Source organism: Parus major, chromosome 17 (genome assembly GCF_001522545.3).
Source record: "Parus major isolate Abel chromosome 17, Parus_major1.1, whole genome shotgun sequence".
NCBI classification, from domain to species: Eukaryota; Metazoa; Chordata; class Aves; order Passeriformes; family Paridae; genus Parus; species Parus major.
Genome location: NC_031785.1, coordinates 4,202,166 through 4,220,362, shown reverse-complemented (window position 1 = coordinate 4,220,362; position 18,197 = coordinate 4,202,166). Strand labels below are relative to the sequence as shown.

Genomic DNA, 18,197 nt, shown 5'->3' with positions numbered 1-18,197 from the left:
CCCCGGCGGAAGCGGCCCCAGCCGGACCCGTGAGAGCGGCGCACCGCCTGTTGCCTGGAGACGGACGCCGCCGCGCGCGCCGCGAGTTCGGTGGGAGAACCCCGGCACCGGGGCCGTCCAGAGACCCCCGGGATCGGGATCGGAACCGGGACTGCTGAGAGAGCCCCGGCACCGGGACAGCCGAGACCCTCCCCCTCCCGGCACCAGGACAAGGACTGGGACCGCCGGGAGACCCCGGGCCCGGGACCGTCCCCCGCGCCATGGCGGGCGGCAGAGCGGGGCCCCGGCGGAGGCCGATGAGCTTGGCCGAGGCGGGCCCGGGCACGGAGAACGAGCGGCTGGGGTTGGTCCGGCTCAGCATGCTGCGGAACCCGCTCATCATCAAGGTGAGCCCCGCGATCCCCGTTCCGTGCCCCCCGGGCCCTGCCCTCCCATCCCACGGCCAACTCCTGTTAAAACCAGGCGGTTAAAACCAGGTTTCCCCACACAAACACCCCAACACTGATTTATATGACAAGGACATTGTGTTTTCCGTCTGCTCCTTCACAAGCATGGCCGTGTTTTAAACAGCCGGCGGTCCCCAGCCGGTGATGGGCACACAGCAGGATGGGTTCTCCCTGCGAGGCTTTTCCCAAGAGGTTTGGGAAGCACTCGGGGACAGGGACCGAGATGTCACTGGGGCTTCTCTCCACCCTCAGACACAGCAGAGGGGTCCCAGGGAGAGGCTCACACAAACTGGATCCACCTAAATTACCACCATCGTTGGAAAGGGTTGCCCAGGGAGGTTTGGAGTCACCATTGCTGGAGTCGTCCAAGGAACGCCTGGACGCGGCTCTCAGAGCTCTAATCTGGGTGACAAGGCTGGACTCGATGATTTTGGAGGTCTTTTCTACCCTAAGTGATCCTGTGGTTCTGTAATTAGCATTTTTAGACCTGCTGTGAAGATTCTGGTCCCTTCCCAAACTCCTGGCGCTTCTCAATTTGTTAATTCCATTCCTATCCCCGCTCTGCGCACCGGCTGAACCCGGGTGTGGCTCGCAAAGTTTTAAGCACCTCGCTTCGGTCGGTTCCTCTTCTTTAACACCCACACCCCCAGCCAGCCACGCTTCAACCCCCTCCTCTCCCCGAGCAGCTGCTGAAGTGCAGCTCTCGTCCCCTGGATGGCACTCTCGGAACAGCTTCGTGCCCCAGCCGGCAGCGAACCCCGAGCTGGGAGCGCTCGGAGCGGCTGCTCTTCCCCCTTCCCCTGCCGAGGCAGCCGCTCCTGCTCCCAAGCCTTATTTCCCCGCTTAAACCGTGGCTCTCCAGCCGGAGTTCGGCTCTTCGGCTCCCTCAGTACCGGGAGGCTTGGAAATCGGCTGTAAAATTTGGGAATTTGGAGTGTCACTGGAAATTTGAGACTTTGTGGTGTTGAGTTCTTTTGTTTTCTTATGAAATTCTAAAAATCTGGGGAATTTTGTCAGGCATAGGGGAAAAAGCAGGTGTTGCATCAGAATGCAAAAGAGGCTTTCCTTGTTCAAATTCACAACTTCTACTTTATTTCTTTTATCTGGATCCCCTAAGTTTGATGGGAAGGATAACTCTTGCAGACCATCCTGGCACTGGGAGTTCTGAGCAATTTTAAATTGTGGGGTGTTTTAATAAATTAAGACAGTCTGGATTTCTGCAGTCTGGCCTGGTGAAACTAAACTTTGAGGAAGTTTTAGTAAGTGTGTACTTTTTTTAAGAAAAAGTAGTGTTCAATTTTAGTATTCTGGACGATTTCTGTTTTCTCAAGGCTTCCTTGCAGGAGGGTGTCTGCTGGTAGGTGAGGAGATTTGCATCCCCCCATGCAATCCTTGAGCATGGAGTAAGTGGGGTGTTAACAGGGATGCTTTTACTCTTGGAACCAGCAGTAATTTCACTTCATGGTAGGTTCTGCTGTCGAGTTTGTGCAGCAAACTGCTGCCTCCCTGCCTTCCCACACTGCCCCGGGGAGTGCTGAATTCACCAGGGTGTCCCTCTCTGCTGGGGTGACAGGGGTGGGGTGACAGATCGCTGGATAAGCGCTGGCATTTGGCACTGCACACCCCACTTGTGACACTGACAACATCAGTCCTCTGCCCTTCCTCCTCCTCCTGCTTCCAGCTGCAGCCTGGAATCTCCTCCTCCCCAGCACAGCCCTGGGGACTGAGCACTCTAGAGAGGATGGCCAGCAGGTCCCAGCCCTCATGCTGAAACCAAGGGACACAAAGATGGTTTAGAAGGAAAGGACAAAAGGTTTGGAGACAACCGCTGCTTGGACGAGAGCTGTTGGGGAGGGCATGAGGAACACACAGCTCCAACAGCTGCCAGTGAGGTTCTGTGGGCAGCAAATACACCCTGAGAACCTGAGACCCAGTGGAGATGGATGGGACACTTAGTCCCTGATCCTCCTCCAAATAGCACTTAGACCCCAAAACCCTGGTGCACTTTTCAGCAGCCAAAGTATAGATGCTGAAAGCAGAGAGCACAGAGTCTGTGTGAAACTAAGTCACACAGGCTTCTCACTCTGGCCTGAGAAAGCACAAAAAAGAATCCAAACAGTCCTTGATGAAGAACAACAATCTTAGCAGGTGGCATTTAGGAAACAGTCAAGGGGTGGTGTTTCACTTAACCAATGAAGGTGATGTGCTGCTTTAATGACCAATGACAGTTTTACCTCTCAGACTTTCTTGAACATGTCTATAAAAGAAGATTAAGAATAATAAACTTTGCTCTCTTGGACAATGCAGCTAAGAGAGTCAGTGTTGTACTCCTTGCCATTTGGTGTGATACCAAAGGACATCTTTCTTTCTCTTTCAGTTATTTTATGTATGTTCTAAATATAGTATCAGCCATCCAAATAAGATCCCTGCCCAGAGTGCTTCTGGCTGAGCCTCCTGCCTCAGCTCTGCCCAGCCCCAGCCTCCCCACAGGCTGTGTACAGGACATGTACACACACTCTGGCTATTACAGACTGAAACCATCATCTTCTCATGTAAATATTTCTAGGGATGAATGCTCTGTTTCTCTGCTGGAATGTATGGTGTGTTTTAATTAATCCAGGAGTTCATTTAGTTATCAATATATATTTGCTTGCAGCATAAATCTGAGGAAAGCATTTCATCTACTGATGCCAGTAAAAATCTGAGCAAAGCATTTTTGGTCTGTTTTCACCAGCAAAAGCCTTAGCCAAGCACTTTTCCAGTACAAACTTACTGAAAACTCCTGTGTTACAAAAATAAACCAGCTCTGGGCAGGAAATAAGAGTTTACCACACTTAACCCCTGGCAAGCTTGACACAGACTTCAGAAATAGTGACCCCCGGCAATTTGGTTACATTTAGATTAACATCTTCTGCATAACGTGGTATAATTAAGTTCAACATATCGCAGAAAATGTCCTTGTCACCAGCAAGGACGTGGATTTACCTTCCTTGGTGTGTGAAGGTAAATGGGAAATCCAGCCCCACGTGCCAAAGTATCCACTTACCTGTCCAGGGGGAGGCAGGGGCCATGCTGAGAGCAGGGAACTGCTTTCCAGGAAAACCCCTGAGAAGCATCGGGTTCATCTTCACGGCCCCTACTGCTGCTCCCAGCATTGAAAAGTTGTTTCCAAACTTGCATTTCTGAGGAGGAAGACGGGGAGGATGATGCTGGTGCTCTGCTGGTCAGGAAAGGCTGGCACCAGGTCCCAGTCCAGACTGCAGGAAAAGCAGATTTAACAAACAGAACCGCTGGAATGTGCAGTGTTTGTTTTACAAGCTTGTTATTTACATGACAACTGATGCCAGGCTGTCTTTATTGGTCTGAATGCCAAGGCATTTAGGGTTCATTTTCCTAAGCTTTCCTCTACAGCCCCGAGGGTTGGAAGTTTTTCCTTTTTTTTCCAAAAGCGATTGAACAGAAGCTACAGGATTCAGGCAATAAAATTTCAGCAGCTACGATCTCCAGAAAAAGAATATATGATCAAAAAAGCTCCCAAAACCACAGGAACTGGCACACTGATAGCTTTGGCTTTGGAATTCTCAGCAAAAGAAGGATTAACCAGGCCAGGGAGAGTGAACAGCCCTATTTAGTGGGTGAAGGGGATGCACAGAAGAGCTTTCCCTGGGCTCACACAGGACCCTGCTCCTTGCTCAGGGAGAGCAGCTCCCTGCAGCACCAGCCAGGTGACCAAGGGACTCCACTCCCTATGTGGGTACCAAGAAAAGGCAGAAATCACCCACCACGCTTTTCTTTTTCCTTCCCTGCATATTGAAGCTCATCATGAAGTATTTCTGAGCTGTCACAGAGAAAGGCACTGCTGACAATTGTTGCAAAATCATTTTGATCTCTGGAATGATCCATAGGATGGACACTACAAAAGCAAGCGGGGCCATTGTGTCAAACTAAAATAGTGAAAAAAAGAAAAGAAAAAGCTGGAATTAAGCAAGAGACAAAGATGGAAAAGTGCATGGTGTGAAAAATAATATTACAACTTCGTGCTGTAAACCGCATCATCACAAACATCTCTTGGAATAGAAATTACTGACAGGGCAGGTTTTCCATCACTCTGAAGCTTTTATTATTGACCTGGAGTGTGGCTGCAGCAAGGCTTTTACATCTGAATGCTGTGCTACATCTTTGAGCCTTTAACACTCAGCTTCCTGGGTGATCTGGGTTTTTCTTAAACATTCTCTCCAAATCCACTTATCTTTCTCTTCTGGCTCCAGCCTGTCGAGGAGTCAAGGTGAACTCGGCACGGGTGAGGAATGGGAGTGACAGCTCAGTCCTGTTGTCTCTGCTCCCCTCAAGGGATCTGGGGCTTCAGCCACAGCCAGGATCTCACAGCTGTTTCCACACGAACCAAGAGCCCCCCGTGTGGCAAACTGCTGATCACACCCCTGTGAGGCAGCTTCCACAGGATTTGGACAACCTCCCTCAGGTGTTAGCTTTGATGATTTAAATAACTCTGTTCCCTCTCCTAACCTAAACGTGCTCACAGCTGTTTGGGATCAATACATTTATTGGGAACTTGGGCAGAGAGCAGATTTCAGTTTCTCTGTCTCCCCTGTAACACAGAGCAGAGCAGCCACAAGTACCATGAGCTGTATTTGGAATAAGGTTGTTTTATTTGGTGTTAATTATACTCTTTACCTCAAATCACTACATGTGCTGAGCATCCTGCCTTCTGTGTTTGCTGCTTGGGGACACTGAGGTTTAATTAGTGTTTATGCAGCATTTTGTGTGCTTATTGCTATTATTATTATATCACAAGTACTATTATACTTTTGCAATCTAAGACCAGTGTTGTGCTTTTATTCTGAGATGTCTATGTTTATTCTGAGATGCCTCAATAATTCATTAGAGAAATAAACGAATGAAGGGCTGGTTAGTCAAATAATCATTAGGTTTGATTCTGAGCTTTCCTTCCAATGCTCTGACTTCTAAGGGTTTTCTTCTCAGCATGAACTCATTTAAGATTTTAAATTAATTATTTGGTACACTAAAAATTAAACTCCTTATGAGCTTTAGTGTCCTCCCATATTTTGCAGAGGCACTGCTGAAATAAATAAGGTATTTCCAAGAGGCAAGTAAACACTGCATGAAGGAAAGTAGTGGGTTTTTCATCCTGGTTGTTTGAACACGGGCTCCAAAGTGCCAGCTGTGACTCAGCAGGCAGAGGGACATCCCCAGCAGTGCCAGGCCTTGGGAGCTGCTCACTCCCAAGATCCACAGGCAGGATGTAAAATCAAGCAAAAGGGCATTTTGATCCTTTATGTGAACAAAACAATGCAAATTTGTGAGACTAATAAGCCCAGAAACATTACAAGGTGAATGCCTTTTATGTTTGTGAAAATCTTCGATGTTTATTTGTCTAATACAATGGAAATAAAGCTTCAAAGGCTCTTTGATTTAAAAGTGCATTATTGAAGTCAGCCAGCACAATAATAATGGTTAGACCAAATTGTTGCATTATGACCCTAATAGCAGCACTGTCAGAGCAGAGAACATCTGTACAACTTCTTGCCCGAGTTGGTGAGGAGGTGAAAACAAAAATTAAGCCAAAGGATGAGAGGATATAGGCAGGATAGGGAAAAAAAATAAAATTAAATGGGTCACAAATGGATCCATACATTCACAGTGCATCCAGAGTTGCTGCAGGCTGTAAATTTTTATGATGAACCTAAAACTCAGGCTTTATTCTCAGAAAGATTTAAGAAACTTTGGAGGAGAGCCATTGCCCATTTTTAGTGCTGCCCCAAAACACACTAAGCCAAGAAACAATTTTCAGCCTAATTCAAATGGAAGACACCACACAGTAAATCAGGGATATCCCAAATCCCACTAAAGTGCCCTTAACCCACCAACCCTTCTCCAGGGCCACTGAGCCCACCAGGCTAAGAACGGCACCAGAGACCCACTAAAACCTGGGGAATATCTCTGCCCTCTTTCCAACCCCAACCTGGAGTTTCCCACTCTAACACCAATAAAAATTCTCCTTCTCTGGAAGAGGCACCAGAAAGTGCCCTGAGCATAGAGGAAAAGCTGGTGGGGTCTCAGTGAGGACAGTGCTGGACAGGATGGTGCTGGGCACACAACCAGTTGGCAACTGCCCAAGAAAAAGGTGAAAAGCTCTTTATTTTTAAACCTTTCCCACAATCATTCCCCTCTTTTTGATCGCTGCCTAGCAGAATGTAAAGCAAAGAGAGCATGTTGTTGGCAGACACACAGAGCAGAATTTTCAGTTCCTGATTTTTGGGAGTTTTTAGCCACACTTTCCCCAAGGGCAGATTGTTTTCCATGCAAATTCTTAGAGATGCTCTTATGCCTAATTATTGGATTTCAGAAGCTTTTGTCATCTTGCAGGGATTGTTTTGTTCTTGCTTGGCTGCTCGCATTGTACAGATTAGACAGAACCTGCATTTCTGAGAATATTTTCCTTTTAACCACTTGTACTTAAATAAATTACACTGACTTTCCTACTCACATTTATTTGAAGTAGCAAAGATAAATGCAAGTGGGACCTACTACTAGATTTCCAGCAATAGCCTTTAAGAAAACTTCAATATCCAGGGAAATATCTCTAGTTTGATTTCTTTAAGCAAACCAACACAAGGTTTGTGCCTAAAAATCTTACAAGTGAAACCTGATTAAAAATAATAGTGTAATTCCCAGGCTGAGTGGGATAAAAACCAGCAAAGCAAGCACAGTGAACCTTGCATTGCTCCATAAAGAGCAAACCAGCCTGAAAAATCATACAGGTTTTAATCAGGAGCTTTGGGCTGCTCGTCCAGGTAGAAGAGCCCCTTTGTTTGCAGCTTTTCAACTTCCCGATGTCCCTTTACATTTGCTCTCTCCATCACCCTTCTGGCTGCCCAGCCCCTCTGGTGGCTCCCAGAGGATTCCAGTGGTCTGGTCAGGACTGTAACTCCATTAATTACCACGTATTACAGTGTGTTAAACCCTTAAAACAACCAGAAATGCAACTTTCCCTGCATGGGGGCGGCTGCATCCGTCATCCCTGCTCCGTTCCTGGGGCCGCCACCACCGTCCCACCTCTGCCACCATAATCAGGGAGCTAAAATTGTTCTGAGCTTAGCCCCAGCGCTGAAAAGCACAGTCCCAGATCACACTCACAGTTAGTTAGCATTTAGATAGGCTGGGACGGGGCTCTGTACAATAGGCATCAAAGCTGAACTCTTGGTGCAGCGAGAGGGATTAATTTCTTTAACCAACATGCCTGATCTGGCCTATCTCATTACCCTGCCTTGTCAGTGTCGATGTTAGATTTGATTGAAGATTATACCATTTAGGCCTTTCCCCTGCTTTCCACAGAAATCAGGCCTATTGAATTGCACATTCTTCCATGGGCCCCTGTCAATACTCAGTGGCCTGAGCCTCTAATTCTGCTTCATTTAAACTTCATCAACTTTTCCAATCAAGTGGAAGGATCTGAAATAGGCTCCGTAAGCAGAAAGAGCCTTTTTCCTTTTGTCAGATAATTTATTCTGTTTTCTCTTTCTCTCCCCCTCGCTTCCCCACCTCTTTCTCTTTTTCTTCTTTTCGCTCCCTTTCCCTGATGCTGAAAATGAGATTACAGTATTTAAATGACTATGATAATCAATCGGGGGACCTTGAGCCGAGATTGAGGTTAATTTTTCTTAGCAGAACAAAGAAGCGTGATGCCATCGGGGATTTGAAGGTGCAAGCTGTGTTTCATGCTTGTATTCCTAGCCCCTCCCACTCCAAAACTGCAGTTTTAGGAGTCTTTTCTTGTTAGTAACTATACAGTTGTTGTGATTTTTAAAAGGAGAGAAGAAATGTAATTTTGGGGGTGATAAATAGCTAACAGCCTTCAATCAACAACTTTAATAGGAAAAAAACAATTCACTTACACGGTGAGACTGCAGATCTAATGAAAGTGTTATCATTACCTTATTTATTTTTAAATATACTTGGAATAATTTTCTGCAGTTCTAGGAATAGTCCTTCCAGCCTGCACAGCAGAATTGTGAACTTTTAACTGAATACCCCTTTTACCCAGACACGCTTCCTACTTAGCTGCTTTCTTGACTGCTTGGAAAAAAGTTGATGCTTTTGTCATGATTTTGCTAATCAGAAATGGAATCGCTTATGTTCATCTCAGAAGCTGCCTGGAAATGGCTTGTTAAGTCTTTAGATGATGTATTTTTGGTTGTAACACACCAGCATTCACTCACCTGGATCTTTCCCATTCCCTGCTCTGGAAGAGAGAAAGAGAAAAATATGCATTTCTTTGCTTCCATCCCAGCTGTCTTGTCAGTGCTGTTTTACATGCTGCCACCCAATGTTATCTTTTATTTGTGTCAGGAGAGAGGATTTGACAAGTTCAGTATACAATGTTCATTTGGCAAGGCAAATTTTTCATACCAATTTTGAGTAGAAAATGAAACCATCTTTCAACACAATGAGCAACATCATTTTTGGACAGACTTATTATGAGAAGAAGAATTGCAAAACTTTATTTCCCTGCACGATGCAGAAGAAAAACAAACCAGGAAATGAGACATTTAAACAAACAAACAAAAAAACCCCAAACATGTATGAATGTTTGAGGCCATCAGTTTGTTTTAGAAATAAAAAATAACCACTGGCTGCTGTCAGGTAGCTGTGGCCTCCTTTTTGTTAATCAGATGCTGCTGAATTTGGTTGCATCATAATGTAGCTTTGTTTCAAACCTTTTAAGCTGTCTGATAACTGGGGAACACAGACCAGAATGACTTTAGAAGTTTGTCAGCTTTTGCCAAGCAAAACAGCAATGGAGGTTTGGGAAGGGGCTCAGGGCTTGAGGGAGGGAAGGTCCAGGGGTATTTCAAGGGGCTCTGGGTGCTTTGCCTCCACCCAGAATCCCAAATGTAACTTCTGGCAGTACTAAATACTCTGAGCAAGCCAATTAATGGGAAATCTCATTGTAAATTCTGCTGTCCCATGTGTCTCACAGCAGGTTCCTTGGGGATAAGGTTTTGTCTGACAGCCCCCCACCACAAAGGGTTCCTGCTCCATGACCAGGACTTGCTGGTGCCCCTACAAAGTGAGGGCCCAGGACACTTAAATAAATATTGCCTGAGGAAGACCATGCATTAAAAAGGGCTGTCAAAGCTTCACTGGGTGACAAATTCATTTTAGCCCCAGGACCCTTGCAGGGTTTGGAGGTGCAGCCTGAGAGCTGTGTAGGATTAAACTGAAATGTCTTCCATGCCCTGCAAGTCCACAGGAAACCTCAGCCCCTGGTGGGAATTGATGCTCTTTGGTTCCCCAGCTGTGCCCCTCTGTGAAGTTCACCCCCAACAAAAGCAGCAGCAGCAGCCCCAAAATGTTCAGCCCCAGATGTGGAAGAAGCTGTTTGTGTTTCAGGCAGTGTTTCACTCTAAGAGTTTTCTCTCTTTAAGCAAATGTTGACTCACCACGGGGAAATTAAAACTCCATTAGACATTGCCACACTGCAGAACAGACCCCATTACAGCGGTCGAGTTGCAATTAATTGGTTTCCTCAGATATCACTTAATTCTGGGAAGGCACAGAGAGATAGCAAGGACAAGGCTGATCTAAACAATAATTTCCTAAAATAACATAATCTAAATAAACTAATGAAGTGATTACATAGTTATTAATCTAATATGAAGAAGAGTCACAAGAAAATATTGGGTATATAACAATTTAGAAAGAACAGTAGAGTTAATACCATTCTGATTAGGCTCATCATGAGGCAATCAGCATTTGTGCTTAGGGATGGATGCTGATTTTGCAGATTAATTATATTTTGTGCTAAAAGCTGCCATTTCAAGGTGTCCCACCTTCTGCTTTTTTTGGTCTCTTGTTCATACTCAACTTTTCAACACCCAGATGGAAGGGACCACTGCCTATGAGCCACTGCAGGTTTGGGGGTTGTTTTGTTTTTTAAGTAAATTTAATTTTGGATTAAGAAATATAAATCAAAATAACTACAAAAACAGACTCCCTTGTGTGCAGATAGAATAATCAGCAATTTGAATATATTCTGGCCCAGGGAGGGCTCTCCACAGGCAGTCCCTGTGCAGAGAGGCATTGGGGAGCTGCATGCTTGGGGTGCAGCAGTGCCTTGGGTGCTGGGGCCAGTGCAGGGAGCAGATCCAGCCATTCCCACAGAGCTGCTCTTTGCAAAGCTCACTCCCTTGCATCATCAGGGTAGAAAAAGTATTTGGCTTCAGGAGAATAAATAAGGCCTTATAAGTCTTTAAAAATGTATTACAAGAAAAATACAGTGCAGCTATAAATAGAAAACAAAGCAGCTCCTATATAAACTTTTACAATTGCTGATACTCCGACTATTTTTCACTGTCTGGTTTTAAGTGAGTTTAGCATCTGTGATCTCTGGAGACTGAGATCTCTTGAAGCTGCAGTTCTCCTGGCAGTGCTTGGCCTCTGGAAGGCTCTCCCAGGTTGGATGATGAGCCTTTGGTGACAGGAGCTCAGGAGTATGACCTGCTCCACCTGGCAAAGCACAGATGGGGGCTGAGGTTCTAGTCAGTCCCAAACTGGAACTTAGGTGATCCTCCTTTCTCTTTTTTTTTTTTTTATTTTTTAGTGGAAATATTTTAATGTATATTTGTGACAGTTTGATATGTAGCAGTTACTTCCATAAAAGATATCACCTCTCCCTGCAAGCCTCCACAGATACAGATCTTAATATGAAATAAATTCTATATTGCAATGCATTAATCATTCAGTGATACATCACTACTGTCTCCCTTTTTGTTATTACTTAAAATAATTCACATAGGTAACATCAAGCACTCAGAATAATTTTTAAACCTTTGTGAAGGAATAGACATGGTTTTTGAAGAAGCCAGTATTATCTCCACATTGTGCTCAGTGCTCAGCTGAAGTCAGAGTGAGTTTGTTTCCAGGGGGGTTGAACTGCACTTTGTGCTTTCACACTTCAGTGTTAGAGAGTTTTTGTCATCTGGTCTGATTTTCTTTTTGTCATGTCAAGTAATAAAGTGGAAGAATTTGGTGGTTGATACAAAGGTGTATTAACCTTATTTTGCTGGTACCCACAACAAAGAAGGTACCTCAGACTTTCAGCTAAATTCAGCTGTGTGATGTTCTGCCTTTTGAAAATCAAATCCTGACTACAACCCCACCATAAATACTCCACCACAGAGTACTCACAGCACCAAAACTCCCACGTGTAGCTACGAGGGTGTTTCAAGGGAAAGACTGAGCTGCCTGGGCTGGACAGTGATGAACAATTAGAGGTTGCAGGACCCAGGTGTACTGAAGAATCCACAGTTAAATTTCAGGTCAGGGAAAGTAGGCCACGGATCTAAATGGTGAATCCTAATAATCCAAATGGAATCCTAATAACCCTAACAGAGTTGTGGAGGAGGACATTTTGTGTAGCTGGCATCTTAAGAAATTTGATGTTTTCCTGTGTGAGAGATCTTGGGCTTCATCAAATCCCTGATTGCAATGTTGTGACTACAACTTGTTTGAAAATAAACCCAGGCACTGCAGTGGGGTCACTCACACCTTCATGGGTGTAAGGGACAGCAAAGGGGCTCTTCTGGACATGTACTCTGGACTGCACTCCCAGCTGTGGAAACTGCTGGCTGGCAATGCTGGCTGAGGATTTCTTAAAAAAACAGACCCATTGGATTAATTTCTACAAAAAACATGAAATTCAGCAGGTGATAATAGGAAAAAGCAATTTCCTTTCCATGAAATGTGGGTTCTCGCTTTGTTTTCCTCCTAAACTCTCAAAATCCTCTTTTTTAAAATGCTCCCCCAGCTGGGGTCTCCTTGCTCACCCCCCTCCTGCAAGGCTGTCAGCATCCCACAGTCCCTTTAATTTAGGAATTTAACAAGTAATTCTAAATTGGGATGCTGGAAAACCTGTGATCATATCTACCATGTCTATCCTATCAGATGTGCTTCTGTGCTTTCCCTGCCCTGAAAACAAAGGAGAAGGGAGTTGAATACATGGTATCCTCAACTAGAAAGGACTTTGCTGTAAGAGGATATTGAGTTGTTTTGTAAAGCCCAATATTACGCTTGAATTATGCCTGAATAAGGAGAAAGGACATTGTTAAAGAGCCCTAAACATTGACCATAGTGGATCTTCTTTCTTCCAAAGCCTTCAGTGGCATGGTTTTTGGCTGGTAATGATTTGGTATTGTATTTATAAGCCGTCAGGGTAATCCAGAGAGCAGCAGGAGGGGCAGTTGCCTTAAATAAAGCTTTACAATGCTGCTAATTAAAATGATCCTTCCTCTCCCTGTGATGACTAATGAGACAGAAAGAAGATCCAGGGAGGGTTAATGAAAATGTTGCTGTGAGATTCCCTATTTTTAATTGGTCTTTGTAATGTTTTAATCTTCTTTATGTTGTGTGGGTGGAAATGGAGAAATTTTCTTTCAACCTTCCTTGCACTGTGCAGCATGTGGGATTTTGAAACGTCCAGTTCTAGCTTTATATTAGGAGTCTGTAACCACAGGTCTGAGGCAGAGTGTAGCCTTGAGATGGAAGAAGCAATTTCAGACTTAACTGAGACCAGAAACAAGAAATGTGAAAGCTGGTTTTAAGCTCAAGCTCCCAAAGCTCCAAGGGAGCATTCGTACCCTGAGGACTGAGGCTAAGATCTATTGTGAAGTATTGGCACTGATGCTCAATAGTATTTACAGCTTTAGGTCATGATGCTCTGTTAAATGCAATATTTATCCCATGAGCATGTCACAGTTCACCTCAGATGTCAAGAATTCAATTAATATTCTATTTAATAGAACACACGATGACCTAACCTTTTAATACTCTTAGTGCGTCTGAGCCCTCCTTATTAGTGTCACTTTCCAACTTTCCTTCTCAGCTGATGCATCTCACAACAACTGAGATGGGGAAATTGGGAGCAGGGGGAGAGGGGAAGAGATTTAAATTGCTTTTGGACCTCACTGTGAGGATTCAGCAGCTTTATCCCTTGTAAAACCTGGCTCCCAGGGGTTTAGCACACCCCACTTTTCTCATTTCTAAGGGTTGATGTTCTGCAAGTTTCAACTTTCTGTTGATTCAAACCCACGAAAGGCACCACCAAATTTTTCATGGTTTGAGCTGATCCAGTTTCAAACAGCGTTGCCCCTACCTCACATCACGTTATCAAGCTCAAGGTCAGGGGAAACCATTTATGTGAGCAACACCTGCAGGATTCAATCTTTGGCTTCAAATTCTGTCTGTGCACTGTGGGGATGGGTTATAAATACTCCGGGATTGGGAAATCAGTGCTGCAGAGATTTCCCTGCATTGCATCTGGAAACTGTCTCAGGAAGTGATGTCCTTTGGATGCACCATGATTTTATAGATCAGAATAGAAAATTGGAGGGCTCCTTCAATGAGCAAACAGGGAAGCCCAGCTCCGTTTGTGGTGGAAATCAGAGCCTCAGAACCAGGTTTTGCTATCTTTGTGTCCCCTCTAATGAGCAGAAAGCCATAAAAACTAGTAAATTGTGTGTTTCCCATCATATGAATTACAGGGCAGGCTTAGTAATTTGGTGGGATTTATAGCAAGCATTTTTAAAGAATGGAATTAATTTTAAAAACTCCTAATTGGGATCTGCTTCAGGCTGATATTTTTCTGCGCGAGACCCACATAACACATTAGAAATGGGAAATGCTTGAAAGCAAATAAGTGTTCTGAATTACTCTGTGTCATTGTAGCCTTTACATTTTGAGAAGAATTAAACAGCAAAGTGTTTTTGAAGGCAGCACTTGGCTGCCTTGAGGCAGGCAGGCAGGATGGGGTTAGCACAGAGAACACCTGGGAGGGGGCCATGCTATTACCACCCCTGTGATTTCAACAAGATTTGTTGGGAAGATCAACCAATAAATACAGAGTCTGTACTGCAGCTCCTTAGAGTGGGAGGAAGAACAGACATTGTGCCAGATATTTTCATGCAACTATATTCATAATTTATGCAGACGAAGAGATATTTCAGGAAAACAGAGCTGAACCATGAGTGACAAGGTATCTTTCCAGAGCATAGGGTGCAGGAAAATTGCACTGGGGTTGACAGCTTTCTAATGTAGAGTCTCTATTTCACTGAATTACTGCATGTTGGCATTTCAAAAGTACAAGATGACCTATTTATTAGCTGTGAATCAAACAGAAATTACATGCTAGAAAATAAAAAAGTTGTATGTTTCCTCCAGCTGGTAAGATGCTTATCCTACAGAAATAATAAAATAGAGGAAAACCTGGAAACAAAAGATCATCAATCACAAAGCACTAAATTTAATGTTGCAGGACCTATATTTGTCATATAACATTGCAATCCTATGTGCTTGTTCCCTTATATGTGATGTAATATTAAATGTATATGTGTCATAATACTTTAAAATTTCACTATCCCTGCTCTTCCCTTTTGGAGAGGGAATAGTGGCTTGGAAACTTGGCTTTAACAGTAACATGCTCGTAAATGGGCAGTGCCAGAACCTCAGGAGAAAGGTAACTATCTCCCAAATTAAATACTAGAAACTACCAGGCCATGCAGATGGAACATTTCCCTGTGGAGAAGGCAAAAGTGGGAGGAAAAACTGACAAAAGAGCCCAAGTAGCACCCCTGCACTTTGCTAGAGGCAGATGCCACATCTGAAGGAAAAACCAACAGCATGCTATTTGAAAAGTAGAAGTTCAGCTTTCCCTGGGAAGTTTGATACCTTGGATCTGAACAAAGGGCCAGAAAGCAAAAGCTACAATTGTTGGATTTGCCAAGTGACATTCAAATGAAGGTGGAACAAATTCCTGCCTTCTCTGCCCTCACAATCTTACAAAAACAATTAGATAAGTTGCAGGAGCAAAAATGTCCAAGCACAAACCTGGAGCAGTGTCAAATGTAGCTTTATGGGTGTATTTCATGTATCTTTTAGCTCAGAAAGGAAATAATTTTATATACTTCCATTTTCCATTCCAAGTATCACCATCAATATGAAGAGTAAACACCACTTAGGAAAGTCCAGATGAACTTGTATCACATACGTAGTGGTTTTATATTTAAAAAAAAATTAAAGTGAGAACCACAAATTGGCTGTGTAGAAAGAATGTTGCTGGCAGGTTTCTTCTCAAACCTGGAAGTTTTGTACCCAAACCCATTCTGGAGTAGCAGCTTCCAAAATCAGGGCTCTATTATACCCCAGTGACTATGGCCAAGAGCACCAAAGTCATCCTGACTTTGCAATAACAATGTCCTGAAGAGGGCAATTGAGCAAAAACCACCCAAAACAATTATAATTTCTGCTAATCCATCCATGTGGCAGGAAAGGGGAGGACAGCATTAAAAACTGCTGCTCCAGCTGCCTGCTCCAGAAAGAAATGAAGGAAAAATAATACAAAAATTCCTGTTGACACATCTGAGACCCATTAGCAGAGGCATGTGGTGAACTTGATAAAGGCACCTTTGGCTCTGCCATTTTGCTCTTCTGGGAATCTAAAACAATCTTTCAGCAACCTTAAATTCAAATCAGCTTTATAATTGATCAGCACCACTTGGATATATCTATTTTTACATATATATATATTATATCAATGTAATTTTCAGGCTTACCAATACAGTGTCTGCTTCCTCACAATAGCTGGATAAAGCATATTTTTAAATACATGCTGATGCAGGTACATTTGCAATAGAAGCAGGACAGTTATTTCAGCTTTGCAAATTCATTCCAAGTGAACACATGGGATCTTGGGGGAAAAAAATTAAAATCTATATATTAGAAACATTTAATTGACCACTTGATGTTATCCCAGTCCCACTGTGTTGAATCCTGAATGGTAAAACTTAACATGACTTTTTTTTTTAATTATCCTCCTGCTCTTGCATATATACTAGCTATGTGCTCTAATGCAAGACTCCTACATTTGTCTTAGTAATTTATCTCATTTCCTTTGGAATGGTGTCCCTCAGTGGCTCAGAGAAAGTGGAGCGGTTGTTTTAATAGATTTGAGTTTTATCTGCCTCTCTATTTGCAGCAGGGCATAATAATAATAAATTATGATACTAATAAGTAGGTTGTGCAGAATGGACTACAGTGGTACCACTTCCCTCCCCCTCCAAAAAAGTAATTTATGGGTACATTCTTGTGACTTTAGCGGTGTAATAAATTATCAGGGTTCGTTTTTCCATCCAATTTGAGGCAGTGCAGCTGTGTTTTGCAAGCAATAAACTCTCTTGTTGTATTTCTTAGCTAAGCACTGAAAAACACAGTGTGATTTTTTTTCCCTCCCTTCCCAATTATTGTTGCAACGCCTGGTAGCTTCTCTGTAGTTAAGGGTTTGCCAGCACTTCTATTATAAACCTCAATTTTCAGGGGCCTATAACTTTGCTCTTTTAAATCATAGAGGGGTAGAACTTGGTGTACATCTCTGTCAGCCATGAGGTTTTTTCAGAGAGAAAAAGGCAAAATTTTTAAGGAGTTCAGACCTCAGAATCTGAGCCATGTGTGGAAGTCAGAGACACATGGATGTGAATAGCTGGTAATGCTTGGATACCTCTTCAGCTCCTGAAAAGCCTAGGATCCCTCTTATTTTGGGCACATCCTGGGGCAATATTTGGATCCTAATTACATTTCTGACAATGTACAAGAAGGGTAACACCATGTGCCACTTTACTGCTGAAGGTTTGGGGATCAAGGACGAGTCAGCCACTTGCAGGAGCTGCCTCCTTAAAGGTGATGCCCTACTGTTGAGTGCTGGCCCAGGGTTGAGGATGCTGAAAATACAGAGGGAGTAAAAGAAACTGCAGCAGTTCACCCTTCCCAAGCAGCCTTGTGCAGCCTCAGCCAACTGTATTAACCAAATTAAATTAACAAAATATTGTCAGAGGGTCTCTGGATTCAAGGAGAGGTTAAGAGTCTGCATGGGCCTGGTTCCCATTCCCATTCCTGCCCTCTTTGCACTCAGCCTGACACAATCAAGGGTCAAAGGAAGGAAGAAAATGAGAATATACAGCACCAACACCACAATTGCACAACTCTGCAGCAACCTCAGAGACCTGGGCTGAGAACAGCAGTGTGTGTCCAGCTCTGCCAGGGAATGGTGCTTTCCTTCCCCCTCTGCAAAACCTTCCTGGATGAGGGAAAAATCCACCTGATTTTCTAACACTGCTTTGTCCAGGTGCAGTTATGCCCTGCATGCCCCCCCCAGCCTCTGCTCCGCATTAGGGAGACAAATACCTTCTAACACAAGGGAATAAAAATGATTTTGGGTTTCCAGGGTGCTCTTAGAGGGGACATCATGGCAGGGAAGGAGCATCTCTGAGCCCCTTTGTGCAGGCTGCTCTTCCAGCTGCTCATCTAAGGCTGCACAGCTCTGCCAGACTAATGCTGCTGCTAAAGCTGCCTCCTACGTGATCAGCAATTAAGCTGTGAAGTCAGCCCCTTAATATTATGTTAACATAGTTCAGTATATTAAATGGAAAACAAGTCATAATTTTTAAAGGTACCTCGGCTTACTGAGTTTAAATGAAGGCAGCAGTAGGACTATCACAGCCATATGCAAATCACCTGCATTTTAAAGCTAACAATAGATTTTGCTTTATTGTTTTGGCATTTAACGAGTGGGAAAATAATAAATTAAGCCACATGGGGAATCCCTGGTGCTTTTACAAACTGAAGCAGTGCCCATTTGGAGAAAGAACATTCCCCATTTTTCTC

The 18,197-nt window shown here is 43.8% G+C and overlaps 2 protein-coding genes across 3 annotated transcripts in view; one reads left to right on the top strand and one right to left on the bottom strand.

Annotated features, from left to right (window-relative positions):
- TTF1 (transcription termination factor 1) overlaps window positions 1-3,532 on the bottom strand; it is a 12,828-nt gene extending 9,296 nt beyond the window's left edge. The window contains exon 1 of one of the 2 annotated variants that reach the window (XM_033518458.1): window positions 3,493-3,532. In XM_033518458.1, coding sequence (XP_033374349.1) covers window positions 3,493-3,517 — 25 coding nt within the window. In that variant the 5' untranslated portion in view covers window positions 3,518-3,532. The remainder of the gene's footprint in view (window positions 1-3,492) is intronic. The other variant, XM_033518459.1, reaches the window with a different exon arrangement.
- CFAP77 (cilia and flagella associated protein 77) overlaps window positions 56-18,197 on the top strand; it is a 56,840-nt gene continuing 38,698 nt past the window's right edge. The window contains exon 1 of the mRNA XM_015645205.3: window positions 56-386. Within this exon, the coding sequence (XP_015500691.1) occupies window positions 261-386 (126 nt within the window). The 5' untranslated portion in view covers window positions 56-260. The remainder of the gene's footprint in view (window positions 387-18,197) is intronic.